Raw genomic sequence first — 12,156 nt, forward strand, 5'->3', positions numbered from 1 at the left:
TTAAGCAAGGTAGTCAGAGAAGGCATCACCAATAAGGTAACATTTGTGCAAACACCTGTAGGGGCCAAGGGGGAAGGCCGTTTACATAGTATATGGAGGAACAACAGTGCAAAGGTCCTGAGGCAGGGGGCGCCTGATGTGTTGGAAGAGCAGCAGGGAGGCCAGTGTGGCTGGAGTAGAGTGAGCCGGAGGCTAGTGGCTGTGATCAGAGGGGACGGAGGAGCAGATCCCCCAGGGCTTTGTAGACATTGCACAGACCTGTGCTTTTATTCTGGGCAATATGGGAGTCCATGTTTGGCGGTGGGGGGAGGGGGTTTGAAAAGGTAGAAGAGTGATGCGATCTGGCTTAAGGTTTCATCACTGTGATGAGGAAGAGTTGTGGGGGAAGGGGAAGGGCTGGAACAGAAAGACCAGGCAAGAGGCTGTGCAGCGCACAGGTGAGGCGAGATGGAGGCCTGGACAAGGATGTGGTAAGAAAATGAGGGGCAGTGGTCACATTCTGGACCTGTTGAATAATAGCCACCTGATGGAGTGGTTGTGAGGTGAAATGAGATGCATGCAGGCCGCTGGCATGTAGCGGATCCTCAGTGAAGCCGGCTGCTACCACCGTTATTGAGGGGCTTGTCGTCTTGCGGGACAGTCCTGACACACGCACAGGTCAGGGATTTGTCCATCTGGGCAGCAGTGGCAACGCTGGGAATGGAACTCAGAATTGCTGGCTTTGAACCAGATAGAATGCTTCTTGCCTTTCCCTTTAACTGCAAGTCTAAATCACTGTGAAACCACAGCGGGGAAGTGCTCAATTAAATCACACCCGGAAGAGAGCCGCTCACACTCAACACAGCGTAAGCTTTGACGGCAAAGCACTGGGCCTGGTTTCCGTGTCCCCTGTGTTCACAGGCAGGTGTTGTGGCTGATCGGCCGTCACATCTACTTGATTCCAGCCTTTTGGTTTTGGTTTTCCCGGGCGTCCTCCACCCCCTGCAGGCAGTGGGCCTGATTCTGCCCCAGGACGGTGTGGTTCTCTGCTCCTTACCAGGCCTCTGTGTTCCTGTCCACTCCAGGGCTTGTGCTGCCCTTCACCCGTGTGCGTGACAGCAGGTTCAGTGCTTGCCACCTGTCCTGGAGTGCTGAGATACTGGGCTTTGAAAAGTAAACAGAGGAGAAAGGATAATTGCGTTTCCATTTTTTAATGATTTCAGAAGACAAAGGATTTCTGTTGTGAATAAATAAGGGTTCAGTGCACTCTAAGTACTGATACTTTAAGCAGGAAGAGCTGCGGATTAAGTGGTCACAGACTTACTGGAAGGGATAGAGCCCTGAGGAGCCCTAGACTGGGCCCTGGGGTGATTCCCAGAAGTTAGTAGAACAGGCCCACCAGCAGGCTCCCAACTCAGAAGATGTTAACTGGGGCTGTGGGTTCAGGAACCCACTCCCTGAGAAGGGAACCCTCCTACACTGTTGGTGGGAATGTAAATTGGTTCAGCCCCTATGGAGAACAGTATGGAGGTTCCTTAAAAAACTAAAAATAGGGTTGCCCTATGATCCAGCAATCCCACTCCTGGGCATATATCCAGAGAAAACCATAATTCAAAAAGATACATGCACCCCAATGTTCATTGCAGCACTATTTACAGTAGCCAGGACATGGAAGCAACCTAAATGTCCATCAACAGATGAATGGGTAAAGAAGATGTGGTACATATATACACATGGAATATTACTCAGCCATAAAAAAGAATGAAGTAAAGCCATTTGCAGCAACATGTATGGACGTGAAGATTAACATACTAAATGAAGTCAGACAGAGAAAGACAAATATCATATGATATCACATATGTGGAATCATTAAAAAATGATACAAATGAACTTATTTATGAAACAGAAACAGGCTCACAGACTTGGAAAACAGCCTTATGGTTACCAAAGGGGAAACGTAGGGGGGGAAGGATAAATTAGGAATTTGGGAGTATCACATACATGCTACTATTTATAAAATAGATAACCCACAAGGACATACTGTATAGCACAGGAAACTATATTCAATATTTGGTAATAACCTATATGGGAAGAGAATCTGAAAAAGAATATATATGTATATGTATGTAGATGTATAACTGAACCACTTTGCCGCACACCTGAAACTAACACAACATTGTAAATCAACTATACTTCAATAAAAAATTAATTAATTAAAAATAAAAAGAGCCCACTCCCTGCCTTGTTTCAGGGGTCAGGCTGCCTGAATGGGGAGGGCCTGCCACCACCACGCAGGAGAATGGTCCTGGAGAGCGGCTACGGAAAAACCTCCCGTCTCCGCACCTTGCTCGCCAGCCGCGCTGTACAGGGCGGCCTCCCCTTGCCTTCCTAATTTTGTGCAGGTGCCTTTAGCTGGATCGCATCCCAATCCCTAGCTGCAGGTGTGGGGTCTGCAAAGTGTAGGTTTTAGCTTTCTGCCCTCCAGCCAGGAGGATGAGACGAGGTCAAACAAGCCAACCTCCAGTCCCCGTGACATCCCGCTTGTCTGTGGTGACTGCGGCAGGGCCCTTCCTTCTGGTTGTGTTAGCTTGGCTAGTGTTGAGAAGATACCACCCACAACATAAAACTCTACGTTAAACACCAAATCCAGCTGTCAATATTTTTCAAGCTTATCTTTAGTACAGTGCTGTGTACTTTGTAATGGAGGAGCCCTTATAATTAGTTACATTGTGATGACCCTCTGATGTCTATAAAATAAACAAAGTGGGCTTCATCACTGACAAGCAGATTACGGTTTATTTATATTTGGAGAAAGTAATGAGTCTGGATTGCTGTTTATCACAAAATGTTTTTATGGTTCATGTCATTGCATGAAAAGACTAGGTTAGTCACCCTGTCTAAAAGTACATTATCTACATTGGGTATGAACAGCAATTTTAGCAGACTTTCACTATAAAAATATGCAGAAGTCTGTGTCAGGTCCAGGTAAAGGTTAGGGAAAACATGAACTGGCATCGACACTGCTCTGACCAGTCCGATTTCTCTGGAGCCCAGAAATAGCCATTTCTTACAGCTTTGTGTCAAGTACGTTTTGTAAAAGTTAATCAAATTCCTCTAACCATTACCTGACACAGCAGCAGGGAATGAAGCTAGGCTAATTAGTTTGGGAACTAAATCAGACAGAATGAACATAAAGCAAAGCACAGAGTAGGATAAATGGATGCCGGTGGCCTCATCTGAAGGATAAGTTACTTTTGATATAGTACTAAGTCCTGCCAATCACAGGGTTACTGAAAAGTGCCCTGGATGTTAAAACTGAAATTGGCAGGTCTGGTGTCTTTTTGAAAATTGGAGGTTGGGATAAAAACACAAGTAAAATACCTCATATACATCTAATACTATTGTATATATACAAATAGATACTTTAATAATATATGTAATAAATAACATTCTAAAGACATCTGTGTCCAAAACATACTGTATTCCTTGGTCACCCTTTTAAATCATTCTCTTCTGTCATTCAGGAACCATTACTGCAGCTACGTCGTGGGCTGATCTAGCTGCCGGTTTTTTGTTGTGCAGCCTGTACTTTCTTCTCCAACATTTTTTTTTATAAAGCTGTTTTTGAAACATTTTAATTAATTAATTAATTAATTTGGCAGTGTTGGGACTTTATTGCTGCATGCAGGCTTTCTCTAGTTGTGGTGAGCAGGGGCTACTCTTCATTGCGGTGCACAGGCTTCTCATTGCGGTGGCTTCTCTTGTTGTGGAGCATGGGCTCTAGGTGCACGGGCTTCAGTAGTTGTGGTGCATGGTCTCAGTAGTTGTGCACAGGCTTAGTTGCTTCGAGGCATATGGGATCTTCCCGGGCCAGGGAATGAACCTGTGTCCCCTGCATTGGCAGGTGGATTCTTAACCACTGTGCCACCTGGGAAGTCCTCCACCATTTGATTATGAAAATTTTGCTGCATACAGCAAAGCTGGGAGAATTTTGCAGTGGACACCTGTATACCCACCACCTAAATTCCACCATCAACATTTTATTAAAATTGCTTTATTACTTATTATTATAGATGCTTTATCACCTACAGTCAGTTAGTTATTCCTGCATAACAAATTACCCCAAGCTTAAGGGCTTCTTTTTTTTTTGTCCACTCCTTGTGGCTTATGGGATCTTAGTTCCCCAACCAGGAACTGAACCCAGGCCCATGGCCGTGGAAATGAGGAGTCTTAACCACTGGATCACCAGGGAATTCCCGGGGTTTATTTTAAACAATAAGCACCTATTATCTCATTTAGTTCTTGTGAGTCAGGAGCTGGGGAGTGGCTTCTCTGAGTGGTTCCGGCCCAGGGTCCCCTGTCAGGCTGCAGTCCAGACATTGGCCAGGGGTTACAGTCATCTGCAACTTGACTGGGGCTGGACAGTCCACTCCCAGGAGGGCTCAGTCACATGGCTGCTGGCTTGAACCTTCAAAGATGGCACAAGGCAGTTTCAAATGGGTGCTGTTGAGACAGGTGGTTGCTAAGAGGGTGGGGGTGGGGGGATAGAGTGGGAGGTTGGGGTTAGCAGATGTAAGCTTTTATATATAGAATGGATAAACAACAAGGTCCTACTGTAGAGCACAGGGAACTGTATTCAATATCCTGTGATACACCATAATGGAAAAGAATACAAAAAAGAATATATATATCTATACTGTATATAGATATATATATATATGCTGAATCACTTTGCTGTCCAGCAGTAATTAACACAACATTGTAAATCAACTGTATTTCAATAAAAAAAATTACATTTAACAATCACAAATATATAACCTAATATAAAAAGTTACAACCACAGTAAATTCCCTGGCGGCCCAGTGGTTAGGACTGCGTGCTTTCACTGCTGAGGTCTCGGGTTCAGTCTCTGGTTGGGGAAGTAGGATTCCCCGCAAGCCATGCAGCACGGCCAAAAAAAAAATAATAAAAAGGTTACAACCACAGACTCACACTCAAGCCTATCATTAAAAACGTGAAAACATTTTATATGGAAGTTTTATACAAATTAAATATTTAATATCTTCCCTTATTAAAAAAAAATGAGTGCCGGTGACAGTAAGTGATGTAGCAATGATGAGGGGGAGTGGAGGGTTCAGGGAAAGCTTTGCCCTGAAGGTGGGACTTGCCTGGATCCTCTATCCTAGGGCACGACGTTCCAGCCAGAGGAGACGCTGACGCCAGTGCCGAGAGAGAACCTCGCATGGAGTGGAAAGCAGAATGAGAGCCTGCTTGCAGACACATCCTGTGGGGCAGAAGGGATTTCAGGTGATGGATGACACTGGGGAAGGTGCTTTAATGGCTCCTAAAAGGGGAGAGCCTCAGCTCCCGAGACTGAAATCATTAAACGTGGTCATTAACGTTTGAAAAATCACAGCACCCAGAGATTTCTTTTCCTGGGTACACACACATTTTTAGTCACACACTCAGTGTGTTCCTCTGAGGTTGAAATACTGTGGACGGCTCCCCACTCTTCAAAGCCTCATTCTATTGAGAGTCTTTTTTTTTTTTAACCTCACAGCACATCTTCCTAATTTTTAAATTTGTATTCCTGTTCCTGACCCCAGAACAGGGCCAGACTGAACAGCAGAAAGGTCTCTGGAATGTTTGGCTCCCCTTAAACCAAGAGGGTGACAGCTGCTGCCCCTTTAACACAGGTGCAGCCCCCACCCGGGACATCGCTGGGGAGATGAAGGTGGGGAGGGGGCTTCTGAGTGGTGTGGGGGGCGGTTTTGAGGTCCTCGCCCAGTGGTGGGAGGAGGTGAGCTCAGCCTGCTCTGGGGGAGGCCAGCTGCCCTCTGGGTACCTGTCAGACCCCTCCCAGCAATCCTGGGAGGTGAGGCTCTTTCTTGGAAGTGCACCCAGCACCTGCCTCTCTTCTGACAGCTTCCTGGTGGCAGGTGGGCTGCAGTGACAGTAGGGGTGGGCCTGCCCAGGGCGCAGAATCCGGGGGAGGTGGGCCTTCCTGAACCAGGTAGAGAACGTATTAGTGTTAGTGTCCTTTTGATTCCAAGGGGAGGCTCATCCTTCATGGTCAAAGAATAAAGAGTGAACAATGAAAAATACCTTATCAGGCCAAGTCAGTGACCCATGAATCAAAAATTTCAAGCTTTTAGTGCTTGGCAGTCACCTTGTACAGCTCCACTTTTAAAGATAAGAAAGAAACCTGGAAGCCAAAAGACTAGGCAGCTGGTTCAAAGCCTGCCCAAGCAGGGCCTGGGCCTCCTGGTATTCTCCTAATAAAGGCTGCCGTTTATTTTGTACCTGGTTTGTATGTGTTGGCTTCTGTGCTGATACTTCACCCAGTGCCCATCCATTAATTATATTACAAAAATAAAATGAAAACATTGCCTTAAAATTTTTTCCCCCAAATAACGCAAGTTGTGTAGTACTTATGGTATTAGCACTTGCCAGGTACTGTTCTAAATTCCTTACAGATAGAAATACTTATTTAAGGGGCTTCCCTGGTGGTGCAATGGTTAAGAATCTGCCTGTCAATGCAGGGGACACGGGTTTGATCCCTGGTCCGGGAAGATCCGACATGTCTCAGAGCAACTAAGTCCTTGTGCCACAACTACTTAGCCTGCGTTCTAGAACCCTCAAGCTACAACTTCTGAGCCCACATGCCTGAACTGCTGAAGCCCGAGTGCCTAGAGCCCATGCTCTGCAACAAGAGAAGCCACCACAATGAGAAGCCCGCACACCACAACGAAGAGTAGCCCCTGTTCTCCACAGCAACAGAAAGCCCACGCACAGCAATGAATAAATACCAAATGCAGCCAATAAATAAAAAATAAAATAAATAAATAAATATTTTAAAATACTCATGTAATCTTCTAACAGATCTAGACAGTAAATACTATTAGTGTCCCCATTTTCTGGATGAGGAAACTGAGGCATGAAGAGACCACATTGACTCCCCTGAGGTGAGGTGGTGCTGTCTAGCTAGAGAGTGACTGCATGCTGGCTGCACAACCTGTGCTTTTAACCATACTACGCCCTAATTCCCTGTGCAAACATCGGTGCTACTGACTGAATCTTCAAAGCTTTCTGTTTCCTAGGCATGTGATGGGCTGGTGCTTCCCATCTCTTTGTGTTTGTGGAGCCAAGTGACTCCTTCTGGCCACTGAGTTGTGAAAAGTGTGTTGTGTCACTTCTGGACTAGATCATGTGGTCACTATTGTGTGTCCTTCCAGATCCGTCTTTCCCTGTGCCCTAGGGACTGGTGGTTTCTCTGTCAGCCTGGGCAAGTCAGAGAGGAAACAGAGCCCCAGCCAAGCCTAGGTGGACAGAGCTGGAGTGTGAAATAAACTCTTGTTGAGTCACAGAGATTTGGGGTTTGTTTGTTACTGAGCCCATCCTGACTGAGGTAATCTCTGATGTACCTAATATTTTAAGGAGTACATTAGTAATAAGTTGGACACAAAGGTCTCTCCAATTTATTGAATGATTTATCCAAGTTATTATTTATCCAAATTATTCTCTATCTATCCAGTATATCATTGGAGGGCTTCCCAGGTGGCGCAGTGGTTAAGAATCCTCCTGCCAATGCAGGGGACACGGGTGAATCCCTGCTCCAGGAAGATCCTACATGCTACGGAGCAACTAAGCCCGTGCGCCACAACTGTTGAGCCTGTGCTTTAGAGCCCATGAGCCACAACTATTGAGCCCATGTGCTGCAACTACTGAAGCCCATGCTCTGCAACAAGAGAAGCCACAGCAATGAGGAGCCTGCGCACCACAACGAAGAGTAGCCCCCACTCTACGCAACTGAAAGAAAGCCCACACACAGCAAAAAAGACCCAACACAACCAATAAAATAAATTAAATTTATAAAAAAAATATCATTGGAGAGCATTCACTTTCTTCCTTATATATAGAAGGCAGGCTAGTACTGTAGAAATAGCATGGAGCTTGAGGTTGAAGATTCTGAGTTTGTCCTTATTATATTTTTAATACGGTAGTTTTTATTGAGATATAATTCACACACTATACAGTTCACCTATTTGAAGTGTACAGTTAAGTGGTTTTTAATACAGAGTTGTTGCAACCATCACCATAACCAACTTTAGAACATTTTTATCACTCCCAAAATGCCCCCCCCACCTTACCCCTTAGCAGTCACTCCTCTTTCCTTCCAGTCCCTCCCCCCAACCCTAGGCAACTACAAAGCTACTTTCTGTCTCCGTAGATTTGCCTTTTCTGCACATTTCATATAAACGGAGTCATACAGAATGTAAGGTCCATGAGGGCAGGGATCTCTGTGTGTTTTGTTCTGTGCTGTGACTCCAGCATCCAGCACAGTGCCTGGCACACAGTAGGTACTCAGAATCTATCTGCTCGATGAGTGGATTTCTCCAGGGGCAGGAGCCGAGAGCGGGGTGGCGGGAGCTGGCCACTGGTAGCTCCATCATTGCCCCAGATGGAGAATGAGGGGGCAAGAGAATGACCTGCTAGCAATCTCGGTCTCCTGTTCACCCAGAAAATTCTATCTTAGGGCTTATTATGAAGGTTGAGAGAGAGGCCCATTGAAGACCACACATTTGATGTGGGGTGGGTCCTAGAAAAAATTGACCCCTCAGGGCTGAGGTCATGGAGGAGTAGCTTACAGGATCACCACAGCCTAGATTCCTCTTCTTCCATAGACTCTTCCCAAATCCACACTTTTCTCAGGACCTCACTGAATTCCCTGCCCTCCAGGGAAACCTACTGTCCCTGGCTCCCTTCCCTCCATATTTGGCCAGAGATGAGACCTGAAGTCATGGATTGTACCCATTTCTCAGAGGCACACACTGAGGCCTTGGGAGGTTCTTATTGCTCTGAGTAGTACTCCAGGCACTGCTGGCTTGCTGGCCTTTGGAATTCCTACTCCCACTTGTAGTCCCAAGCCTGGGCAGCCTGTCTGCCATTCCCTAAGTACTGAGCTCATATTATTCAAGACACGAGGAGGCAAAATAGTGCATTGATTAAAGGGGCCATATGTGACATTCATTAGCTAAGAGGCTGTGAGCAAGTTACTTAACCTTTTTGAGCCTTTATTTCCTATCTGTAAAATGGGAATAAGAATAGTATAATAATATGAATAGACTTGTTAGGGTTGTATAGAATGATGCATGTATAGTCCTTCATGTAGTACCTGGCCCAATAAAATGTTCTGCTGTTGTTTTTGGTATTATCAGTGACTTGGTCATGATATTTTTAAAATATATTTTCAATTTTATTTTTATTTTATTTTGTTGTTATTATTATTATTATTATTGGCTGCAATGGGTCTTTGTTGTTGTGCACAGGCTTTCTCTAGTTGTGGTGAGCAAGGGCTACTCTTCATTGTGGTGTGCAGTTTTCTTTGTGGTGGCTTCCCGAGGTATGGAGCATGGGCTCTGGGCCCTCGAGCTTCAGTAATTGTGGCACGTGGGCTCAGTAGTTGTGGTGCATGGGCTTAGTTGCTCTTTGGCATGTGGGATCTTCCCGGACCATGGCTCGAACCTGTGTCCTCTGCACTGGCAGGCGGATTCTTAACCACTGCGCCATCAGGGAAGTCCCTGGTCATGATATTGTTGATGTTGCTATTTCCTAGAGAAGAAAAAAAACTAAATTTAAGTTATTTTTTTCTAAATGGCCCTGAGATTTGCTAGATGATTTTTGTGGCAAGTCACTGAAGACCTGTGTGTTTGTTATCTCCTGAAAGGGAGGTGGGGGAAGTGGAGAGGGAGGAGATGGAGGGCCACAGCAGCAGAAATCCACTGCCCCACAGTGTGGTCCTCAGGGTGGTTCTGATCGTAGGATTACCCTTACTGTCGTTTGAGTCCTGGGGAAGCCAAGTTGAAAGCAGGTGCAGGACCATGTTGTCAGTCTGTGTGAGCCACTTAAACCTCAACACACAGATGTTCTAGAATTTGATGATAATTGTTACCCCCCACATAAACTTGCAGCAATATTTTTAAGAAACAGTAAATTCTATATTCACTAAATTCCAAGCATAGCCCAGAGAGAGGCCAGATCTTGGGATCAACAGAGCAAAGGAGCCATGTTAATTTTTTTGTACCCTACTCTCTCCCCTCCCTCAGGAACTGCCATGAGGCAAATCTGAGCCACCTGTTGGTTTTGTTTTTTAAAATAACGTTGAGTATCTCTGCCTACACTTACAGGTGGAGGTGCAGTCCTGGGTTTGCAGAACTCCTGAGCGTCACCTGGAGGTGCTGTGTGGTCGGGAGTGAGGGGCTGCAGGTCCGGACTGCTCAGGGAGTAGCATGTGTTTCTCTGTGGCTGTGCACTTGGATTTTGACCAGAAGGAGGTATTTTCAGTGCTTTTGTGATATTAGTGAGCTAATTACTTGGCAGTGTCAGAAATGCCACTAAGCTTAGAAAATGGCTGCTTCAGTACTTTGTACATCAGTGTCAGTTGCAACCAAAGATCCTGATTGGGGTGTGGGGAGACGTCTCAGCTAATCTGGAAAGAGGAATCGTCCCTGTTGTTTTTTCTTAGATGAGTGAGTGGTTTCCTCTCAGAAGATCCAGATCCAGAGGTTTAGAGCTTTAACCATTTTTTTAATCGATTGAGATATAATGAACCAACTGAAAAGTGCACAAGTCATGAACATACAGATGGGTGAATTTTCATGAACTATCAAATCACCCAGATCAAGAAATTGAATGCTGCCGGCAACCCGGAAGCCTCTCACATCTTCCCAATTAATACCTGCCTTCCTCCCTAAATCACTCTCCTGACTTCTAACACGACAGATTCACTTCGCCTGTTTGTAAGTTTTGTATAAGGAGAATTATACTGTATGTCTTTTCTGTGTTGTGAGGGTCATCCATGCAGCTATCGCTTGCTGACTTGCATGGCTATATATAGTCAGAATACATCACAATTTATCCCTTCTGCTCTTGATGGACATTTTTGTTGCCCTGTGGATTTTAAAAAATCATCTGTATTTCAAACTTTATTTCCAACTTTGTGTGCTACTAAAGCACTAAACAATTACTAAACAATAACTCCTTCAGAACATAACCCAAGTATTTTGGTTAATTTTATTCTGGAGTAGAAAGACATTGATGCTAGTCTTAGGTGGCAGTGAGCTTCACAGAAGAGGCAGGAAAATTTATACTTCATTATAAAGTAATTAATGTCTCCCTGTGTTTGGCGTAGTAAAGGGATTCAGGATGCATTTGTTACTTCTATCGATAAATTTTAAAAATTATAATATGGTGGGAAATTTTAAAGTCCCAATTTGTGAGAACAAGAATTATCAGATTCTGTCACATTTCAGTTACTTAAGTCGTCAAATCATAGATGGAATCACAATGCATATAAGACATCCTCGATAGCCTGTCATAACATATTTTCTGGAGATAGAGACAGTTTACATTATCCCTATGTTCAGATCAATTACCAATAACGCACTTTATAGTTTTTTTTTTTACTATTATGAGTAATGCTGCTGTGAACATTCCCCATATGTCCTTTGGTGCACTTGTGTTTGCCTTTCTGTGGATTATGTACCTGGAGTTGGAATTGTTGGGTGTAGGGTTATGTGTGGGTTTGGCACTACTGAACAGCTTCCTACATCAGTCGTACCAACGTACACCCCCAGCCAGAGGTGTGGGAAGATTCCCATTGCTTCAGATCTGTGCTGACACTCGGTATGTTCAGTCTTCTAAGATCTTAGCCATGCTTGTCAGGGTGCAGGGATTTTATTTCCTTTTTCCTTGATGACTCTTGAAGTTGAGCGCCTTTCCGTGTGTTTATTTGCCATCCCGATAGCCTGTTTTGTGAAGTTACCTGTTCAGGAGCCTGGGCCATTCTCCCACTCGATCGTCTGTCTTTTTCTTCTTGGTTTTGGAGGCGTTCTTTATGTATTCTGGACATCAGACCTTCACTGGATGTGTGAACTGTACCTTTCTTCTCTTACTCTTTGATTTCACCGGAATCAACTCCAAGCTGGGTCTCAGTCTCTGTGAGGGCCAGTTGCTGTCCACTTTAACCTTATTCCTAGGGTGATCGGCTCTTTTCAGGGTTCCCCCACTGAAGTGTGGAGGATTTACTCAGGCTCTGCCAACTCAGTGTTCTCTGAACTCTCTCGTCAGCTACTTGCAAATCAGCAAATGCCACAAAGGGAATGTGACTGCACATGT

General features: G+C 44.9%; 1 protein-coding gene across 20 annotated transcripts in view; it reads left to right on the top strand.

Moving 5' to 3' along the window:
- Positions 1-12,156, top strand: part of ANKRD6 (ankyrin repeat domain 6) — a 186,401-nt gene that overhangs the window by 64,830 nt on the left and 109,415 nt on the right. For 5 of the 20 annotated variants that reach the window (XM_057739375.1, XM_057739384.1, XM_057739392.1 and 2 more), the window contains exons 1-2: positions 5,172-5,286; positions 10,167-10,313. The exons of 4 other annotated variants lie outside the window; for them this stretch is intronic. Coding sequence is in view for 3 of the 16 variants with exons in the window: in XM_057739382.1 (XP_057595365.1) it covers positions 5,239-5,286 (48 nt within the window). In the remaining 13 variants the exon portion in view is untranslated. Of the gene's footprint in view, positions 1-5,163; positions 5,287-10,166; positions 10,314-12,156 lie in introns of those variants that run through there. 11 more of the 20 variants (XM_057739380.1, XM_057739385.1, XM_057739391.1 and 8 more) reach the window with 7 other exon arrangements.

Source organism: Hippopotamus amphibius, chromosome 6, assembly GCF_030028045.1.
Source record: "Hippopotamus amphibius kiboko isolate mHipAmp2 chromosome 6, mHipAmp2.hap2, whole genome shotgun sequence".
In the NCBI taxonomy this organism is placed as follows: Eukaryota; Metazoa; Chordata; class Mammalia; order Artiodactyla; family Hippopotamidae; genus Hippopotamus; species Hippopotamus amphibius.